Below are 22363 nucleotides of genomic sequence, written 5' to 3' on the forward strand. Positions count from 1 at the left end.
GAGTGGTGGGCCATTCCCGGAGGTACTGCAATACCGGGTCAACCCGTGATGAGGGCGGAGCAAGCCCCGTGGCACCTCATCCCATTCTAAAAATCAGTTTCATATCGATGTCTCCATTAGGAGACGTATCAGATATTAAGCTGATAAGAACAGATACTTTTTTTTCTTTTTCATAAAAACGGTTTATTACAACATGAGAAACTGAAAATACAGAAAACGACAGAGAAGTCACTACCCACAAAAAAAAACGCTATCACAGTGGTGGGGTAGTGACCATAACAAGAGACAGCTAGAAGAAATAAGACATAAGAAGCAACATAATACAGCAATAAAGAGTAAACAAACACAGAACAGCCCTGCGAGGCACTGTTGTAAAACTACAATGGACATGAAACTCGGAACAAATTAATACTGAACTAGAAACAGCAAATAACTGAGAAACATTAACAAAAGGGCAATATGGGGACAGAGAGGGGGACACTAATGGAACATGGACATGCAAGCAGACGAATAATGTCATTACACTAAATAGGAAGACAAGTCAATAACATAACACAATGCTCAAAACCAAATCACAAGAGCATATAAAAGAAGACATAAATAGCACATCACACTGCACAAGCAACAGTAAATATAACAAAACAAAACATAACAATCAAAGCAGTGAAAACAGACAAATGGATAATGAAACATTATATGTGAAAAACTAATTTTGATGAGGCATTGACATTGCAGAAAAAAGGCGAGGACAACCAGTATTGAGCAAAAGTAGAGGTAGATAGACGAAAGAAATCGACCCTAATACGTGTCTTTAGGAGAGCTAAAAAACGTAAGACAATATCATTCCCAGTAAGCCGTTTGTGTTCAAATTTATTAAGATTCCTTATAGTCCAAATAGAATATTTCGCCAAAGCCAAGAGATAGACACAAACAGCAAATTTCCTTGGATTGGGAATTTTCGGTACCAATCCAAATATGACAACTTCATGTGATTCTTTCAAAAGTCCAGAAGAGAGATTTACTAACCATGGGAAGACAACATTCCACAACACACAAGAGCAGGGACAGGAGATAAAAAGATGATCAGATGTTTCTATTGCTGATCGACAGAGAACACAGTCCGGAGAGACAGACAAGCCACGAGTATGAAGAATATACCCTAAAGGAAGGGAGTTATAGATGAGACGAAAATTAACGGATTTATGAAGACAGTCCACAAACGAATGATGTAAATTACGCCAAACCAGACCAAAAGGAACTTGTGGATACAATCGTTCTATTTTATTTTCAGTGATTTTTTTCAATAAACAATCATAAAACTGCTTGGCAGTAAAATTCCTGATAGCTACCAGCGGATCCGAAACCAGAGATTCAAACAATTTAACAGATAAAAAACAATGCTGATAGAATATAGGTTTCGTCTCAGAGTGAGGGATACGGAGGGAAGTAAAGTCAGGTGAATACTTACGTAAGGATAAACCTAACCAATATTTTGCAAAAAACGTCCACTTTGCTGAACAGCCTGTAAGCAATTTTTGAACATGTTTCAATTGGATAGATTGTAATTTCAAATTGATGTGCAGAGCACCAAGACCCCCCTCAAGAATGGCCTTATACAAAACGGAGCGCCGAATAGGTTCAGCCTTGGACTGCCAAATAAACCGAAACATCTCCCTCTGGAAGAGATCAATATAATGTTGTGAAACTATGGTAACAGCTCCACGATACCATAATTTAGATAGACCCAAAACATTGCACAGAATAGTCTTACCAAACACCGAAACAGAGCGCCCTTTACAAGAATTTAGAACTAACCGGAATTTGGATAAAACAGAGTGAAATTGATCATCATCACTGACGTCCTGACCAACAACAATTCCAACAATTTTAGACTGGTCAATCCAAGAAATACCGAAAGGGTGATCAGACCTAGACTTCCATTTACCTACAAAAAATCCTTTTGTTTTAGACATATTCAATTTGGACCCAGATGCCCTGCCAAAGCGAGAATACGTTTCTAAAAGATGGTGAATAGAAGCATCTGTAGTACAGAATCCCAGCCCATCATCAGCATACGCAGATATTTTAGCTGAATCAGAACTACCTGGTAATGGGACTCCTTTAATCAATTGATTATTACGGATTTTTTGCAAAAGAGGTTCCAGTGACAAAACATACAAGGACGGGGACAAGCCACATCCTTGCCTGACAGACCTCGTAACAGGAAAAGACCGAGAAATGTGCTGATTAACAATTACGGAACTGGAGATGTCAGAATATAGAATTTTGACCCACTTTTTAAAATGAGGACCAAACCCAAATGCATCCAATACTTTAAACAAATAGTCATGGGAGACCCTATCAAATGCCTTTTCCTGATCTAAACTGATAAAAGCACAAGGTAGATCTTTCTGATCCACATAATCAAGCACATTGCGAATTAAATGACAATTGTCCTGAATAGACCGACCAGGTACAGCACAGGTTTGATCTATATGAACAATATTCCCCATTACAGGGCCTAAACGTGTGCATAACACTTTGGAGATAATTTTGACATCAATATTTAATATAGAGATCGGACGCCAATTACGAACATTTTCTGCATTTTGAAAATCCTTACAAATAAGAGTAATGAGAGAGTTCTTAGATGAAGAAGGGAGTGTACCCTCAGAGAAACATAAATGAACGCGACGCAAAAAGACATCACCAAGAACATCAAAAGAAAACACATAAAACTCCTTAGTAAGTCCATCCGGACCTGGAGATTTGTCATTCTCCATGGCCTTAAGGGCTGAGAAAATTTCATCTTTTGATATAACACCTTCTAGAGTGGCCGCAACATCCGAATCAAGTTTAGGTAAATCAGCAAGGAAATCGTTACACATTTTCTCATCAAAGGGTTCAGCAGCCAAAAGATCGGAATAGAAATCAACAAAAACACCCATGATGTCCTGAGAGGAGTTCAGAGAAACACCAGAAGGATCTAAAATAGAAGAGATAGTTTTTTGCTTACCCCTCTTAGCTTCCTTGCGAAAAAAATAACTAGAAGGCTTTTCACTATTTTCAAGGTCTTTAGCCTTAGACCGGATAAGATGACCTTTAAATTCCATAGAATCCAAATCTTTAAGTTGTTTTTTTACTTCCAATTTCTGATCAACAAACTGTCCAGGATGAGAGGATTCAGCATGGCATAGGTTTCGGTATTGGGTTTCTAAATCCTTACGGAAGGATACACTAGATCTACTTCTATCTTTTAAAACCAAACGAATGAATGCCTGAATTTGAATTTTGAAGCTATCCCACCAAGCAAGCGAAACTTTTTCTAAAGGAGGAATGTGACTACGACAAAAACCTGTAAACAACAATTTGAAAGCTGGATCGAAAATAGAACTATTACACTTCCAGTAGGAAGGCCCAAAATCTATACCCTCAAAATCCTTAAGACTTACCGACACATAATCATTATCGGAAAAAGCACAGGGAGTGATGGTCGAAGTGTCGACAGCAGGCAACAGATGAGAGGAGAAGTAAAACCGGTCAAGGCGAGAACCAACACCAGAAGTGTTAGACCAAGTTACAGCAAGTAAATCTGGAAAGAGAAAACGAAAAACATCAGATAGTGAAAAGTCCGAGACCCATTGCTTAATAATAGTAACCCCTTGCTGTACCGAATCTCGATTACCACCTACCTTATCCAATTTTTTATTAAGTACACAATTAAAATCCCCACCTAAGATAATGTGTCTATTAGTAACTAAATAATGAGCTATATGATTAAAAAAATCAACCCTTTCTGCGGGTACATTAGGTGCATAAACATTAATTAATCTAATTCTGGACGTACCAATGGAAATATCCACAACAATATATCGTCCATCAACATCATAATGGTATTTATCAATTACGAACCCACATTTATTACTAATAATCAAACCAACACCCCTGCTATTATTAGACCCAAAAGACCAGTAAGCTGTCCCATTAAACCTAACCTCAAAAAATCTAGCCAAAGCCAAAGAATGCACATGGGTCTCTTGGAGAAAGAGAAAGTCAATGCCAGTAGAATTAAATTCATGAGATAAAGTATTTAGTTTACTTGGGCTATTCAATAACCCATTACAATTAATAGTGAGAAAATTATACATGAAAACTGGACATAAGGAAATTGTCATCACAGATTGATTGATTGATTAGTAAAAATATTTTATAGGTGTTCGGGCAACTAGGCCCATTTACACCTTGCCCATAATAAAGGTTTGCGAAGTACCTGGATATTTTATAAAGTATCAAAACTGCCACACGCTTTAATATAAGCGAGAATGACATTCTGAACATCATGGTGAACAATATTCCTAGAACAGAAAATACCAGACAATGAGAAGTCAATATTGAAAACTGTTAGTGCCTCCACCATTACCTTACGCTGATTAACATACTTTTGGCAATGCAATAAAAAATGAGCTACATTGTCAAGCTGATTACACACTGTACAATGTGCAGAAACGTCTTTATTAATAACATTTAGATAGGCTCCAAGACCACAATGCCCAAGACGAAGTCTGGTTAAGAGAACCTCCTCTCTCCGATTATTTCTAGATATGTGTAATTTAGTGATAACAGGATCGATGCCAAAGAGATGCCGTCCTTTTAAGGATGATGCCCATCTCTGCTGCCATTTTGTTTTAGCATGGGCCATACTGACGGTGCCTAACTCTGCAGGAGAAGGTAAAATTGCGTCATCCAGTTCGGAGTCATCAAAGTCTAGTGCAGCTTTAGCCAATTTATCAGCTTTCTCATTTCCAAATAATCCAATATGAGCGGGGATCCATGAAAATTCAACATCTAACAGATCTTTACTTAAGTCATTATAAAGGACGAGAATAATGTTGACCAAGTCCTGCCTTGCTGAGGAAGAACCTAGCCGAATTGCTTGTAATGCACTGACAGAGTCACTGAAAATTACCGCTGAAACAGGCCTTAAAAAAGTAATCCAACGCAATGCTTCAATGATTGCTCCTAGTTCAGCAGAAAATACTGATAAGTGATCAGCCAATCGGACAGAAAGTTCTCTCTTTTCATTAACAATGAATATACCAGCACCAACACGACCAGACACTGGGCACTTAGAGCCATCAGTGTAAATCTGCATAGCATTCAACCATTGTAGACTTCGGATATGTTCCTCAGCTATAGCTTTAACTCGAGGAGCTGGCTCACATTTATTTACCTGCTCCAGGACATCAAAATATACTGATGGTAGTCCAAGCAGCCATGGAGGCTTTTCAGGCAGAACAGTAGGGTCATCTATTGGAACATCACGCACAGTATGATTGAAAGCCGTTCTCTGAGATCGCATCCCATAAGGCCCCATACCATTTTTCCAAGTGTCATGAAAATATTCTATACAATCATTCAACACAGTTGACGTTGAGTGTTTTTTCCCAAAAGATTTCAATTTTAACATATATCTAACGTCTAACATTTCACGCCTGAGATCTAAAGGCATTTCACCAGATTCAACCTGTAAAGCCTCAACAGATGTGGTCCGGAACGCACCAAGACATAATCTTAGGGCTTTCGACTGAACAACATCAAGTCTTGCTTTTTGTGTAGCACATGCAGATCCATAGCCCTGGCAACCGAAATCAAGTCGAGATCTAATGAGGGCTCTATATAACATTAACATACACTTCCTGTCTGCACCCCATTTGGTACTGGAAATGCTTCTCAGAAGGTTCAGGACTTTATTGCATTTCTGAATCAGATAGTCAATATGTGGTTTCCAGGTGAGCCTCTTATCAAACCAGAGACCTAAAAACTTGACTTTGTCGACAAACTCCAATTCAGAACCGCACAAGACTAATTTGGAATCGTGAGGAATCTTTTTACGAGTAAAAATGATAGCAGAAGATTTAGAAGCTGAAATCTTAAAACCCCAATGAACACACCAATTCTGTACAAGATAGAGAGATTGTTGAACGACTTTGAATACAGTGTCAAAATTACCGGACCTTTTCCACAAAGCTCCATCATCGGCAAACTGTGATGTTTCAACCAGGATATTAATATTCTCAAACAAATCATTTATCATGACGTTAAATAATGTTGGGCTGATCACACTTCCTTGAGGAGTTCCATTCTCTAAAATATAAATATCTGACAGTGACGTTCCAATGCGAACTTGTATAGTTCTACCCGTTAAGAAAGCTTTTATCCAATCAAGCATACGTCCACAAACTCCAAGGTTATACAGTTTAATTACCAAACCTTCCCTCCACAACATGTCATATGCTTTTTCAATGTCCATGAAAACAGCCATTAAATATTCAGTGCTACCTAATGCCTTTTTAATGTCAGTTTCAAGTCGGACTAAATGATCAGCACAAGATCTATTTTTTCTAAATCCTGATTGAACTTCTGAAAACAGATGGTTCTTTTCCATGAAGTACACCAGCCGGTTATTTACCATTCTTTCAATTATTTTACACATGTTAGAGGTAAGAGCAATAGGTCTGTAGGATGTGGCTTCAGTAGGATCTTTACCAGGCTTTGGAATTGGAACTACAATTGCTTTTTTCCAAGAAGAGGGAAGTTTGCCTTCAAACCAAATATTATTAAACAGTAAAAGCATGGTGTCAAGGCTGATACGGGGAAGATGTTTAAACATATCATAGCATAATGAATCATCTCCTGGAGAAGTATTTTTCCGTCCAGAAATAGCATTCTTTAATTCCTGGAAACAAATAAGGAGTTGTAATCAGCAATATGAAATGTTGGACAATGTAAGATGTCCGAGAATTCAGATTCAAGTGTTTCTTTATAGCGGAGAAAATCGGAGTTAAAGTTATCTGTACTCGATACTTTTTGAAATGACTTAGCCAGTGCATTACTCTTGTCTATATTTGATGTTGCAGGCGTGACTTTACCAATAGACGGAAGAGCACGATGTGAACTTGAACTACCAGAAATCTTTTTCACTTTCCTCCATACTTGGGATAGAGGTGTATTGTTATTTATAGAACTGGTGTAATTGGACCATGACAAACGTTTTGCTTCAATAACAGTTCTTTTCAGTAATGCGGAAGTGTGCCTATACTCAATTAAATCACAAGGCAAAGCCGATCTTTCAACAATTTTCTTTGCCCTCTTCCTGGCATCATGTGCTGATTGACATTTATCAGTCCACCAACAAACAGGCGGTTTAAGCGGACGTGTACCAGAACTTCTGCCTATAAATCTTTTGGCAGCATCAATAATGTTAGAGACAAAGCATTTGGAAAACTGCTCCATATCAATTGAGTTTAGAGCAGGCGTGATTTGTCAGAGCACAAAGCAGTAAACGCAGACCAGTCAGCTTTAGAGAAAAGCCACCGCCGAGGGGTACCACTCAGATCAGCGATTGGGTCAAGTTGAAGGCTGGTAAACACAGGATAATGATCACTACCAAATGAATCCTGCAAATATACTTCCCAATCACAATGTGGAGCCAGTTGTGGACTGACAATGGTCAAATCCAGGGCCGAAAAAGAAGCAGAAGCCAAGTCATACCGAGTCATAGAACCATCATTAAGAAGGAAAAGATTCTTTTCATCAAGTAGTGTCTCAATGGCTTTACCTCCAGCATCTAACTTACTAGCTCCCCACAAAGGACTATGACTATTAAAATCACCACACACAACTGTAAGATTGGCTGACACGGTCAAAACAGAAATATAGTCATTATAGGTAGCAAGAGCATTATTATAGACATTAAAAATGGAGACGGATCTTTTGTCCTTCAAATGAATGGTGACTGCATTCGCTTCTAATTGGGATGGTGGCAACGTAAGTTCATTAAATGACAAAGTGTCCTTTATGAGTATAGCACAACCACCTCTTAAACCAACCTGACGATCTTTACGTAGGCAGACATAACCTTCCCAACGGAATTGCTGTTTAGGATTCAGGAACGTCTCCTGAAGACAAATAACATCAGGCATAGGATCAAGACTGTTAATAAAAACCTTGAATCCCGGACCATTAGCATTTACTGATCGAGCATTCCACTGAAGGATCAAGAGAGCCATAAGAAGGATTAAGACTGCCATTGTTGACCCTGAACCATGCTCGTCAAATCATCCGGGGACAAATGTAACCCCAAGAGGGACTGGGCAGCTGACGCTATCATCTGAAGACCATCAGTCTTGAATGCACGAGTAGTGCCAAGATTGGCAACTATACAAATAACAAAGTTGAGAAAATCAACAGGAGATACATTGTTTAAGAGAGGTGTGCAAGACGATTCAGGCAAGATGTCAACAACAGGATCAGTCTGACATTCAACTTCCAGAGACTCAGTCTGAGTACTAGCAGTCACCATGACTGGAGAAGACACAACATCAGAAATTGTAACAACCTGAGACAGTGGTGTAGCTGCAGAAGGTGGTTTAGCTGCAGAAGGTGGTTTAGCTGCAGAAGGTGGTTTAGGGACTGCTGGAACCTGAGCGACATTTAAATCTCCACGCACCTGTCGAACAGCCTGAGAATAAGACAACTTACCCTCCACTCGGACTTTCTGAATCTGGACTGCTTCCTGGTATTTAATGCAACCTTTGTAAGCCGCAGAGTGGGCACCACCACAGTTCTTACATTTAAGGGAACGTTCATTGCACTCCTCGTATTTGTGCTTCCCTCCACATTTAGTGCACACATGATGAGTGCTCCTACACTTAGCAGAGACATGCCCAAAAGACTGACACTTGAAGCATCGCAGAGCAGGAGGAACATACATCCGAATAGGAAATCTCTGGAAGAATATAACAACATGATCTGGTAAAGATTGGCCAGTAAACGTAAGTAGGACAGATTTGGTGGGAACTTTATCAGGCCCACGAGTCAGACGCACAGCAGAGCACAATAATGGTAACACAGGCTTTAACTCATCCTCAAGTTCATTCATCTCAATATCCAGATCAATACCATAGATGACTCCACGTGTTCTCATTAATGAATCAGGTTCATGTACGGTGACAAAATGTTCATCAAGTTCGGTGATCTGCAAAAGTTTTTTTGGCAGCCTCAACAGTTTTGGCTGTGACACTAACATCACCCCTGGCCATCCGCTTAACACTGACTATTTCTGTAGTGACCTTAGTCAAGGCTCGAGCCAAAGCACGCTGTGTCATAAGTTGACAGAGGGTCGTTGAACCATCATCATGTTCATCTACATCGGCTTTAAAGATGACAGTGGTTGATTTGACCTGCGCTGGATCATCAAATACAAAAGTAAGATCAGACCAAGCAGTAGGAGGTACAGTAGTAGGGGGCTTGGCAACACAGGCCTTTTTAGAAGTACCATCTGGAATACGACCAATTCGCTTCCTCCCTGAAGCCACCACTTTAAATCCGTCCTCACATTCCATTCTGTTGTCAGCCATTGCCGAGGACAATCCCCAACAACTGACTGTAACAAACAGCAAACACCAAATAAAAATGAAAAGTGTGAATGCAGTCCAACACAAGAGAAATCAAAACCAAAAGAACCAAAGAGGAAGGAACATAAACAGTCAAGTGTGGTGTAGAACACTAGACAAGTTGCTGAGAAGCAAAAGACGTCCGAACTCGACGGCTGTCAAGACCGAACCCCCTGTCATCACAGATTGATTGATTGATTAGTAAAAATATTTTATAGGTGTTCGGGCAACTAGGCCCATTTACACCTTGCCCATAATAAAGGTTTGCGAAGTACCTGGATATTTTATAAAGTATCAAAACTGCCACACGCTTTAATATAAGCGAGAATGACATTCTGAACATCATGGTGAACAATATTCCTAGAACAGAAAATACCAGACAATGAGAAGTCAATATTGAAAACTGTTAGTGCCTCCACCATGACCTTACGCTGATTAACATACTTTTGGCAATGCAATAAAAAATGAGCTACATTGTCAAGCTGATTACACACTGTACAATGTGCAGAAACGTCTTTATTAATAACATTTAGATAGGCTCCAAGACCACAATGCCCAAGACGAAGTCTGGTTAAGAGAACCTCCTCTCTCCGATTATTTCTAGTTATGTGTAATTTAGTGATAACAGGATCGATGCCAAAGAGATGCCGTCCTTTTAAGGATGATGCCCATCTCTGCTGCCATTTTGTTTTAGCATGGGCCATACTGACGGTGCCTAACTCTGCAGGAGAAGGTAAAATTGCGTCATCCAGTTCGGAGTCATCAAAGTCTAGTGCAGCTTTAGCCAATTTATCAGCTTTCTCATTTCCAAATAATCCAATATGAGCGGGGATCCATGAAAATTCTGTCATCACAGATGTAAGTATGCCATGTTTCCGAACAGGTCGTTCCTGTGTGTAAGCAGTTCGCGCACACACTGCTTTACTTCGCGGAAATAGATCTAAAAAGCATGAAAAAAGCATGCATGTGTGCCACGTGTCGACAACCATGTTATTGTAATTCAGTTTGGCATTAGGATTAGGATAGGCAACATCGTTAGACAGAGTAGTCATTTAGTGATCAGGATAATAATAGAAATTTGAAATTTGAAAGAAACTTTGTAAATGTAAATTGAAGTACAACAGTAATTCTTGTCTGTAATAAAACCATCGTAAATAAATTAGTGTCTTTGCCTGTCTATTGCACTTCTTCTATTTCTGCTGACCAAAAATGGTAGCAGAGCATGGTTAATTCGTTGTTACTCATGGTTACTGCCTGTTAGTGGATCATGGTGTTATTGGTGCAAGTTAGATTAGTTTGGATGCAGGAATAGTTCCAGTGCGAGACAGGTGAGTTAGTTCTTAGAAACAAAATGTGTTTATAAGACTTAGGTTCATACTACCAAACAGGAATAGTGTAAGGAAGAAAATGGCTGAACCTCAAAAAGCAACCTCAGACACTGTGCTTATGTTAAAATCTGAAACTATAATGTCGGACTTTGGTAAAAGTAATGAGTCAAAGCCAGCTGTGGAAGAGGTTTTGTTAAAACTCAAAAAACAAAAAGCCAGTGCAAAGACTGCATTTACGAAGGCGAAAAATAAACTCTACAATATGACAGAAGGTAAGGATGTCCCAACTCGAAGGTCTGTTCGAGATCAGATGGATCAGTTGTGCATTGTCCAAGAACAAGCAATGGAAGTAATGCTGATGATGTCTGAAGAATACTCCAAAAACAATGATGTAGCAAATTCTAAAACACTAAGCATTGAAATAACTAGACTTGAAGATGAGACTGAAAGTGCACAGCAACATGCTCAACAGTACTTAGACTGTAGATCAGATGCTAGGTCTGTACTAAGTTTACGAACAGGGATGTCAATGTTGTTCAACCAGAAACAAGAACACAGTAAAAGTCAGAAACAAGAATGTCCCGGAGAACAAGGGAAGGACGTTGAACAGGCTCAGAATGAGTCCATAAAGACTTTTGTAAGAAGTGAACATGAATTAGGTCAACCAAAGGTCATGTTCACGGTTGGTAGGTCACATGTTGAACCCAGTTCTCTTTCAAATAAACCAGACAAAAGCGCGATTGGACATGACATGTGGAAGCAGCTGTAGAGAGTTTCTATTCCAGTGTTTGCAGGTGATGTCAGATCTTATCAGAGCTGGAAGGCAGCATTCATTGCATGTATTGATAACTCACCAGCAACACCAGAATACAAGCTATTGCAATTGCGGCAGTATTTAGCAGGTGAAGCTCTTAGAGTGATTAGGGATTTGGGGCATAATGCAGTTGCTTATCAAGTAGCTCTTGAGAGATCAGAGAGGAAGTTTGGTGGCATGAGGCGCCAGATTGCTTTACATCTTGAAGAGTTGGACAATTTCAAACCCATTAGCCCAGGTCATGCAAAAGATTTAGATAGATTTGCTGACATGCTGGATGTTGCTGTAGTTAACCTCCGTGAATCTGACAGAGTAGAAGAATTAGGAAATGGTCTTCTTTATATGAAGTTCCTAAAAAAGATGACTGAAGCCATGGTTACAGAGTATCAACGTTGGGTATTTGATAGACAAAGACAAGAGTCAGTTGAAACTCTGAGAGAATGGGTGCTCCAAGAAGCAGAATTTCAAACAATTGCAGCTGAAACCATTCATGGTGTCTGTGATAAGTCAATAAAATCTGAACATAAAAGAACTTCTCGTACATTCCTTGGGTATGACAGTAACCAGAAACCTGATGGGCATTATGCTGGAGTAAAGAGTTTGTGCATAGTATGCAAAGAACCACATGATGTTTGGAATTGTAGAAAGTTCACAACTTTAAAAGTGCAGGACAGATGGAACAAAGCAAAGGAGTTAAATCTTTGCTTTCGTTGCTTAGGAAGCAACCATCGTGGTAAACACTGTTGGCAAACAAGATTATGTGGCATGAATGGATGCAGAAGCAACCATAACAGGCTGCTACATGTGGATAGGGACAGGGTTGATTCAACTGCTGATGTTGAAAAAGCTTCAGTTCCATTAAACAAAATAGAACATACAGACAATAGTTCAAAAGAACAAGCAGAACGATCACATGCAACTAACATGGCATTGAACGTTGCTTCAAAATCTTCATTCATTGGGCTAAGGACAGTGCCAGTAATCCTCAAACATGGGAATCGCAGAGTTACTGTTAACGCTTTGCTAGATGACACCAGCACAAGGTCCTATATTAATGCAGACGTTGCTGCAGAGCTAGGACTGCAAGGTAAAACTAAACAAGTCACTGTGAATGTATTGAATGATGAGAAAGCCACATTTGAAACAATGCCAGTCGAATTTGGACTTGAAAGTAAAGATGGTGAGGTTGACGTTAATATTTCTGCTTTCACAACAACTAAGGTTACAGGTGATTTGCAGGTTGTTGACTGGCAGAAATATGGAGTAGAGCTGGGATGCGCCCTAGAAAGTGTCTTTCAAATTCCCACCAAGTACTCAATCAGATACCTGTTGAAGACAGATTGTCAGAAGTTCAGTTGAACAGTAGCTACTTACCTTCAGCAAAGACGCTCGGTCTCATGTGGATAGCTGAAAGAGATGTCTTTACTTTCACTTCCCTGAAATGAACTCCACGATATCTAAAAGAACCTTTCTTCGTCAAATAGCAAAGCTATTTGATCCTTTAGGATTTCTTGCACCCTTTACTGTGAGGGCAAAGATCATTTTGCAAGAAATGTGGACAGCAGGATTAGATTGGGATGAAAAACTAGACAATAATCTGAAAAGGAAAGCATGTCAGTGGTTCATGGAACTGGAAGATCTTGCACATATCCAGGTACCAAGATGTTTGCGCTGTGGTCACGAGGTCAAAGAAACTACACTCCACAGCTTTGTAGATGCATCTGAGGATGCATATGGTGCTGTAGTGTATGCTGTGAATACTTACCAGAATGATGAAATCTCCAGTGTCATAATTGCTGCAAAAGGACGAGTAGCACCACTGAAAGCCATTAGCATTCCACGAATGGAATTAATGGCAGCTGTTACTGGACTCAGATTATCTGTTGCAATCACAAAGGCATTGGAAGTGTCAATAGACATCGTAACATTTTGGACAGACAGTTCAAATGCGTTGTCATGGATAAAGAACCATAGTCGAACATTCAAACCCGTTGTTGCAAACAGAGTCAGTGAAATTCAAGAGGTTACGAATCCATGTCAATGGCGGTATGTACCAACTGCTAAAAATCCAGCAGATATGTTGACCAGAGGAATAGCTGCATCAAAGTTGATTGATAATCAAAGTTGGTGGTCAGGACCCCCTTTCTTGACTAGAGATGAAGGTGAATGGCCCCAAAGGTTATCTGAAATAGAAAGTAAAAAGACATGTAAGCTAGAAAATGAAACTCTGAAAGAAAACAAGATCATTACAATGGTAGTGAACAAATCATCATGTGATGAATGGAGACTAAAAGCTACAAGATACTCAGATTTGAAAAGACTGGCAAGAATCCAAACTTGGGTATACAGATTCTTGAACAACTGTGTTGCACAAAATCATCAAAGGATCTCCGGGGAACTAACAGCAGAAGAAATTGAAACTGCACAGTTCAAAATCATAGCACAAATGCAGAGAGAAGAATTTCCAGCTGAATACTCCTGCCTTGAGAATAGAAAACCATTGCCAACCAACAGTAAACTCTTAGGATTACAACCGAAGTTGGATGAATGTGGAGTGATGAGATCTGATGGACGATTGGCTTATGCTGAGCATCTATCTCCAGAGTCAAGGTTTCCAATCATCTTGCCACGCAGAAACTGGATCACAAGATTGATTGTGAAATCTTATCATGAGGAAGGACAGCATGTTACCGGAACTAATCAGACATTAGCAGCACTCTCAGCGAAGTTTTGGATCCTCTCTGGTAGAGAGGAAATTCGAGAATGGGAGCGGGTATGTTCACAATGTCGTAAACAGAAAGCAAAAGTGGCGCACCAGATCATGGCTCCTCTCCCAGAAATGAGACTAACACCTCTACGTGCTTTCATACAGGCTGGACTTGACTTTGCTGGACCCTTCTTTACAGTACAGGGGAGAGGAAAAGCAAGGCAGAAGCGCTATCTTTGCCTCTTCACGTGTCTAGCTTCAAGAGCTGTGCATCTTGAAATCGCACATGGAATGGACACAAATTCATTTCTTAATGCCTTTTATCGCATGGCCAGTCGCAGAGGACATTGAGTGTGATAATGGGACAAACTTTGTTGGAGCAGAAAAGGAGCTAAAAGAACTGGTCTCATGTCTGGACAATGATGCTATTAAAAGAACATTAGCGAATCGTGGGACCAAGTGGAAGTTTAATCCTCCCTGTGCGCCCCATTTCGGAGGTGTGTTCGAGACCATGATCAAGGCAGCCAAGAAAGCTATCTCTGCTATATTAGGTCAAAGTGACGTAAATGATGAAGAGCTCATGACAGCGTTTATTGGAGCAGAAGCCTTGATCAATTCACGTCCACTCACCTATCAGACGTCACACCCTCAGGATGATGTACCCCTGACACCGAACCATTTACTCCATGGACAGTTTGGAGGTTCTTTTGCTCCGGAATCAGTGGATACAACACCCTTTAACCCAAGGAAACGCTGGAGACGGATACAGGATCTAATACGACACTTCTGGAGCCGATGGATGAAGGAGTGGATACCCAGTCTCAACCGAAGAAGGAAATGGCTCACTCACCAACCGGACATCAACGTGAATGACATCGTTTTGTTAATATCGCCCAACACTCCACGTGGACATTGGCCTATGGGAAAAGTTATCAAGACTCATCCAGGAAAAGATGGTTACACCAGAGTGGTTGACATACAGATTGGTCAATCTGTACTTACTAGACCAATGACGAAAGTGTGCCCTCTTGAAACAGACAGCATCAGTACTAGTGGATAAAGTACCAGATGTCACTGAACAAGACAATACAGGATTCTATGGATTCTATTGTGACATTCGAAGGATGAAAATGTGTGAAATTGATGGATTTAACATGAGCAACTAGCCAATGTGAGATATTCAATTTTGTGACAGAACCAAAAGAGTGTGTAATCTGCACATATTGTGGTGGTGTACTGTGAACTCAAAATGTGAATACTGTTTCATAAAAATGGATATATTGTGACATTGGATGTATTCAGTGCATTATTTGTTGAACTTTTCGATACATTTGTGGATGTGATCGAGGATATTATTTCGATTCTGGAAAGTCGGTTACTATTTTGTGTTGATAGACTCCGTTATATCAAGGAGGGGGAATATGGACATAAGGAAATTGTCATCACAGATGTAAGTATGCCATGTTTCCGAACAGGTCGTTCCTGTGTGTAAGCAGTTCGCGCACACACTGCTTTACTTCGCGGAAATAGATCTAAAAAGCATGAAAAAAGCATGCATGTGTGCCACGTGTCGACAACCATGTTATTGTAATTCAGTTTGGCATTAGGATTAGGATAGGCAACATCGTTAGACAGAGTAGTCATTTAGTGATCAGGATAATAATAGAAATTTGAAATTTGAAAGAAACTTTGTAAATGTAAATTGAAGTACAACAGTAATTCTTGTCTGTAATAAAACCATCGTAAATAAATTAGTGTCTTTGCCTGTCTACTGCACTTCTTCTATTTCTGCTGACCAAAAACTATGGTTGGAGTGAAACGACATCAACAAACAGGTTAAATACAGACAATGCAAAAAAGACTCCCAAAGACGGGAGAAGTTAAATAAATTCGCCATCTGTCTCATAGTCGAGGGACATGTCCAAATTCATCATCAGAAACACAAAAAAGTACTTAACTTATGGAGGATCAGGCACCTCCGCAACAGCCACAGTAGACCTTGTGATTCGGGAACGAGGAGGAGTAATGGCCGAGCATGCAGCCTGACTGACGTCACCCACAAGATGAGACTTGAACTTCTTTGGTCCTCCACCTCCCTCCGACCGTGACCTGGTCTTCCTCCTGACTGTCTGAAATTCATCATCATCATCAGCTGTGAAAGCAAGGGGTAAAGCAGCTAAAGCCTCATCACCTTCCTGTGAAAACAGGTCGAGCACCTCACTCACAACGTTACCTTCATTCGTCTCCCCATCCACATGAACTTCTACGGTAGTTGTCTCCTCTGACACAGAAACCTGATCCTTTCTCCCGTCTGGAAATACTGTCGCGTCAGGATCCTCACCTTCCTGGACCTCCATCCGCTCACCACCACCCTCCACTTCCACTTCAATTACTGAATCCACCGTACGTTCCTCCGAATGGCCCTCCCCCACCACACTACCTTCCTCAGAACTGACCGGATCACTGGTCTCCACGCCCTTCTGCACCCCAACAGCAGATACCTGAGGAGTTTGAGGACGAACAACATCACTCTCACCTGTCTGTTGACTGGCTCTGGCAGGATCATCTCGAGCTTGTCCCTGTGGACACATGTACCTTTGATGTCCAGATTCACCACATCTTAGGCAGATAGGAGGGCGGCCCGGAGCAGTAATCAACATGGCCATGCCATTACCAATCTTCACAATATGCGGGAGAAGATTTCTTTCATTTTCAGATAGCTCTATGGTAATAAGGCGAACACCACTGCACACCTTAGCCCCATCAGGGAGAACACAGGAATCATAAGTCATATTAAGCACTTTACCATACCTGGAGAAATATTCACCAACATAACTCTCCCGCACAGTATGGTTCAACCAATGGACCCTCAGCGTGACGACCTGTCGCTGGTACATGGAGAAAAAGACACGGCCATTCTCATATGGTAACGATTGTGTCTGGAGCAATATGTCAGCTTTAGATTGATGATTAAAGGTTAGAAACCAGCAACCATTTCTTTCAGCTTTCCAGAATGCCTCTAAGTCCGTACCCGAAAAACTCGGCAAAGCATTCTTAATAACGTTGAAAAGTTTATCACGGAGGAAGTTCCTTACCGAGGTCTCCGCCTTGACTGTAAGTCAGGCCTTGAAGTCATTCAGCTGCGTATGGGACAACGGACGCAGCTTGACGGCACTAGCCCATGCCATAATCCAGGAACACAATACAAAGAAAAAGTGGGGGGTGACCCGAAGGTCTACTTGCTGCCGAAGCAACAAGTCCCACCCGTAGACCTAGAGAGGAAAAAAGCACAAAAAGTTAATGTCACACACAAAAGTCCCTATAATAGTCACCACTGATGATGTCTCCGTCAAACGCTGTGTAGTAGAAATCCTCCTCCAGTCTTTGAGCTTAGCCAAAAGGCCGAGAAGCGATGCCGGCTGCCGGCTTGCGCCGCCAAAGTACATCTACTGACACAACATACCATTTAGGGGCTGTTTATTTACATGAAGCGCTTAAAATCATTGGCCAGCAATATTACAGGCACAAATCTGTAAAAATGTTGACAGCACACGAGTGCGACACCCGACTGCAAGACGTTTGTGGAGATATTCAGCGTCTTTGATGAATGTAAAAATGGAGTAAATAGACCCATTTTGCTATGTATAAAGAGTGCGCCGATAAAGCATGACCAGACGTTGGGTAAACGTCCTGCAGCGACCCAGTCCAACGTGAATACCGGCCGCGACATTAGGACTTAATGAGTGGAGTCGGGGAGGCAAGGGGAGAGGAGACAGACAGGCCAGCTTGAATTAGCTTGGGCCCGACTTTGACAGAGTCGCGCGTGGGTAAGAGTGACAATCCCATCCAAATTGCCCCAATGTATTAAATAAACTAAAGGTAAAGATACTTAAGGTGTCCAGCAAAGCGAAAAATGAATGAATTGTATGAAAAATTGCACTGAAGACGAAAAAAACGACTGAACTGTAATGAATATTGGAAAATGAACTCACTTGCACAAAGTGTAATGACGCATCAGGCGTGTGTGTAGTTCTTTAAACATCTGTTTAGGGGGTATGCGACGTTGAAAACTTCTTGTAGTGACGAAGCAGACTGTTGTTGTGACGGAATGATTGTCTAGACGTCATATCCGGCGTGCGGCGTCATGGCCGACGGCCTTGGTTACGGGGGACTGTATGTAGCTGAAAGTTGAAAAATGCTACTTTTACAAACTTGTACGGGTTAGTGTGGTTAAAGGACGGGCTGCACGTGTGAACAGGTATATTTCTAAGGTTTCAAAGTAGTAAAATAGAGTATCTATTGAGAACTAAGGGCGAAAAACGGAGCGGCAGTGCCAAATAAGACGAATGTGGAGATGTAGGCAAAGCTGAGAGTTCTAATATTTGATTGAAATATGAGTGGTGGGCCATTCCCGGAGGTACTGCAATACCGGGTCAACCCGTGATGAGGGCGGAGCAAGCCCCGTGGCACCTCATCCCATTCTAAAAATCAGTTTAATATCGATGTCTCCATTAGGAGACGTATCAGATATTAAGCTGATAAGAACAGATACTTTTTTTTTTTCTTTTTTTTCTTTTTAATAAATTTAATGCACAGAAAATGGGAATACAAATGCGGACAGCGCAGAAAGCTTGCCACTCCACATTAAAAGAAATTATCACAAAAGGGCGTGGAGTGGCAGCTATAACAAAAGTAAACTATAGAAGAAATGAGATTACAATACTTGTTTGTCAGACATTAGTTAACACTTGCACAAGATGGAATTAATGAGTTCACTCGCCTACCCTTGAGAGGGACCTAATCTCAATTTCACTAAGATCCATCTGGTAGTCTCTATTCCTTTCAATGTCATAAAGCAGGTGTTTATTCCTGTGAATTTTCTCTGTTAGTATTAGACGAAGGGTTACTTTAAAGGCATCTGGATCCTCTGGGGCGAAAGCTCTGACACAGTTAGTAAGGTCGTACTTTTTTTCTGTAACCTTGTAATGTTGATGGTTTGCATCCCAGTACAGTTTGACATTAAATGTCCAATGTTTCTTCATTAAATGAAGCTCCTTTTTGTGTCGATCTTCCCACACACAATGTACATAGGGAGGTAGCCACGTGAGATCATAAGGGCTCATTTTCGAAGAAGACTGGGAATCCTTCTTGACGAGTTTAGGATGAACATCAACAGTGTCAACAGACCCAGAACTAACTGGGCACTGATATTCCTCTGGGACCTGGGCGAGTAGAATGTCCGTCTGTGACTGTTGCTCTGCCCAACTAGTGGATGCAGAACGATCCTCAGAATCACTGGCAACTTTTTTCCTCTTATCAACTTCATCAGGTAGATCCTGCGCGCACTGCTTCCTTTTTGGAGGTAAAACTTGTTCAGATTCCATTGCTTCCTCCTCAGACTCAGATGAACCCATGTCAGAACCGGCTGATTGACTGTCCTCACTAGCAATGTCTTCAGGCACAGAAACCACATCTGTTGTTTGGTTATCCATCATATCAGTCACAGGCTCCGAATCAGAAACTCCACTAGCATGGCCATCAATCACGTCATCAGGTACTTTTTTCACCATGTCAGTATCGACTTCAACAATAACAGGGGCCACAGTAGGTTTTCCAGTAGAATGAGTGGGTATATCCGTACCTGGACAACGAGCACGCACATGTCCAACTGAGTGGCACTTCAGGCAGATAGGTAAGCGTCCCGGTGCAGTTACAAGCATGGATTGCTTGTCACCAAACCGCACTATATGGGGTATGCACGTACGTTCAGACTCTGTCAGCTCCATCCTTACAATGCGAATTCCAGTGTATATATTCACTCCATCCACATCCACGAATTCTCGGAAAGCATCCAACACTTTGCCATAGCGGCTAAAAAAATCCTTCAAAAAATCACTGGTGACTGTGGCATGCAGCCAATGGATCCTTAATGGAATCATAAAGACACCATACGCATAAAAGTACAGTTTTTCAGCACCATGGGTAACACAGTTCAAGTCCAAGAGTTTCTTGGCCGTAGACACAGATGTTAAGGTTACATATACTTGACCTGCACGTTCTGTTCTCCATATGGCCTGGCAATCAGGCAATGACAAGTCAGGAACAACAGTTGTCAGCAGTCGAGCAAAGTCCGGAACTGTAGTGAAACGAGCAGTGGAGTAAACCCTCACAGTCCTGGATTCAACCTCCTTGTCAACGAATTTGTCAGGGACTGGTCCAGCGTTGACAGACGAGTTGTAAGCCATGGTGAAGAGAGGTGAGGGGAGACCAGTAAAGATCACACAGCTTAGTAGCTGATTCCCACTCGTAGACCTGGTGAAGGGAAAAGTTGATTATGGCAAAGCACACATGAAAACATGGAAGCAACAAAGAACAGAGACTTTTTTTCTTTTTGATAAAATGCATTGCCTAAATGGAATTTCTTACAGACGCGTACAGCGCTGTCACTGCAGGGCCGCCTAAAATTGTCACAGTTGTGAGCCCTGCAGTGCTAACAGAGAAACACTAAAGAGGAAAACAGCAAGACTTATACAGAGACATGTGACACAAGTGTACAGAACAAGTAGGCAAAGCAAACTGGAAAATAACAAAACGTGTAACTACAAGGACTGGGGACAGAGATACAGGGACAGAAAACTAACCCTAACTAACAGAAACAAAACTAAAACTAATGCCGGCTGCCTAACACCGACAACGGCTACGGCTACGGACAACAAAAACATGAATATAAACATTGAACAAACAGGAAAACAGGGACATAAAGTCCATAACATGGCAATAAGCAAAGCAAATACAGAGCAAACAATGGAAGGAACACATTTATACATGGAATTTCAAAACATGATCAACATCAACAGAACAAAAGATAGAAGTAGAAAGCCAATAATCAGAAAAAGTAGGAAACGAAAAACGAGTGAAGTCAACCCTGATACGTGTCCTAAGAAATGACAAGAAACGCAACATGATATCATTCCCATTTAACTTTTTGTGATCAAACTTATTCAAATTTCGAACTAGCCAAATGGAATACTTTGCCAAAGATAAGAGATAAACACACACAGCTTTCCGAAATGAATTGGGTATTTTCGGCACCAATGTGAACCGAATAACCTCATTACTTTTTTTCAAGAACCCAAATGAAAGATGGCCCAACCAGTTGAAAATGATATCCCATAAAGCCACAACGCACGGGCAATAGATAAAGAGATGATCAGAGGTCTCTATTGCCATACGACAGAGAGGACAGTTTGGAGTAGCAGACATTCCTCGGGCATAAAGAGTATACCCTAAAGGGAGAGAATCATAGATGAGACGATAATTGACAGATTTAGAAAGAGGATCCACGAAGTGATGATGTAGATTAAGCCAAACTTGCCGAAAGGGAATACGTGGATACAACAACTCAACTTTATTTTCCAGAATAGGTTTCAAAAGACAACCATAAAATTGTGCACTTGTAAAACCAAATATATCTACCAGCGAATTTGAATCGACAACCTCAAAACGTTTAAGCGCCACAAAGCAATGCTGATAGAAAACGGGCATCGTCTCAGAATGAGGAAAGAGGAGTGAAGCAAAGTCAGAACAGTATTTACGTAAGGACATACCTAACCAATACTTAGCAAAAAAGGTCCACTTAGCTGAAGAATGACACAACAAATTTTGAAGATGTTTCAAATAAAAAGATTGCAATTTCGACTGGATGTGAATAACACCCAAACCCCCATCTAAAATAGACTTAAAACATACAACACGACGAATAGGTTCAGCAGTGGACTGCCAAATATACCGAAAAGTCTCCCTCTGAAAGAGTTCGACATAATGTTTAGAATAAGGTGTATTCGCCCCTCGGTACCACAATTTAGATAAGGCCATGACATTGCACCCAATAGTTCTACCAAAAATTGAAATACTGCGTCCTTTATTAACGTTTAAAACAGATTGGAATTTTGATAGTATAGGATGAAACTGATCGTCAGCACTAACATTCCTGCCTGTGATAATTCCAACAATTTTTGAATGCTCAATCCAAGATATGCCGAAAGGGTGATCCGACCTA

The 22363-nt window shown here is 40.8% G+C and overlaps 1 protein-coding gene and 2 pseudogenes across 1 annotated transcript; all 3 read right to left on the bottom strand.

The window, feature by feature from the left end:
- Positions 1-183, bottom strand: LOC139441474 (U2 spliceosomal RNA; annotated as a pseudogene).
- Positions 184-18699: 18516 nt separating this feature from the next.
- Positions 18700-18910, bottom strand: LOC139441478 (U2 spliceosomal RNA; annotated as a pseudogene).
- Positions 18911-19076: 166 nt separating this feature from the next.
- On the bottom strand, positions 19077-20549 carry LOC139441430 (uncharacterized). The gene has a single exon (XM_071222342.1). The coding sequence runs from the start codon at positions 20547-20549 to the stop codon at positions 19077-19079; it is 1473 nt and encodes a 490-aa protein (XP_071078443.1).
- Between the last annotated feature and the right edge of the window lie 1814 nt (positions 20550-22363).

The sequence above is a fragment of the Haliotis cracherodii genome, unplaced genomic scaffold, assembly GCF_022045235.1.
Source record: "Haliotis cracherodii isolate W230 unplaced genomic scaffold, xgHalCrac1.p SCAF_40, whole genome shotgun sequence".
NCBI classification, from domain to species: Eukaryota; Metazoa; Mollusca; class Gastropoda; order Lepetellida; family Haliotidae; genus Haliotis; species Haliotis cracherodii.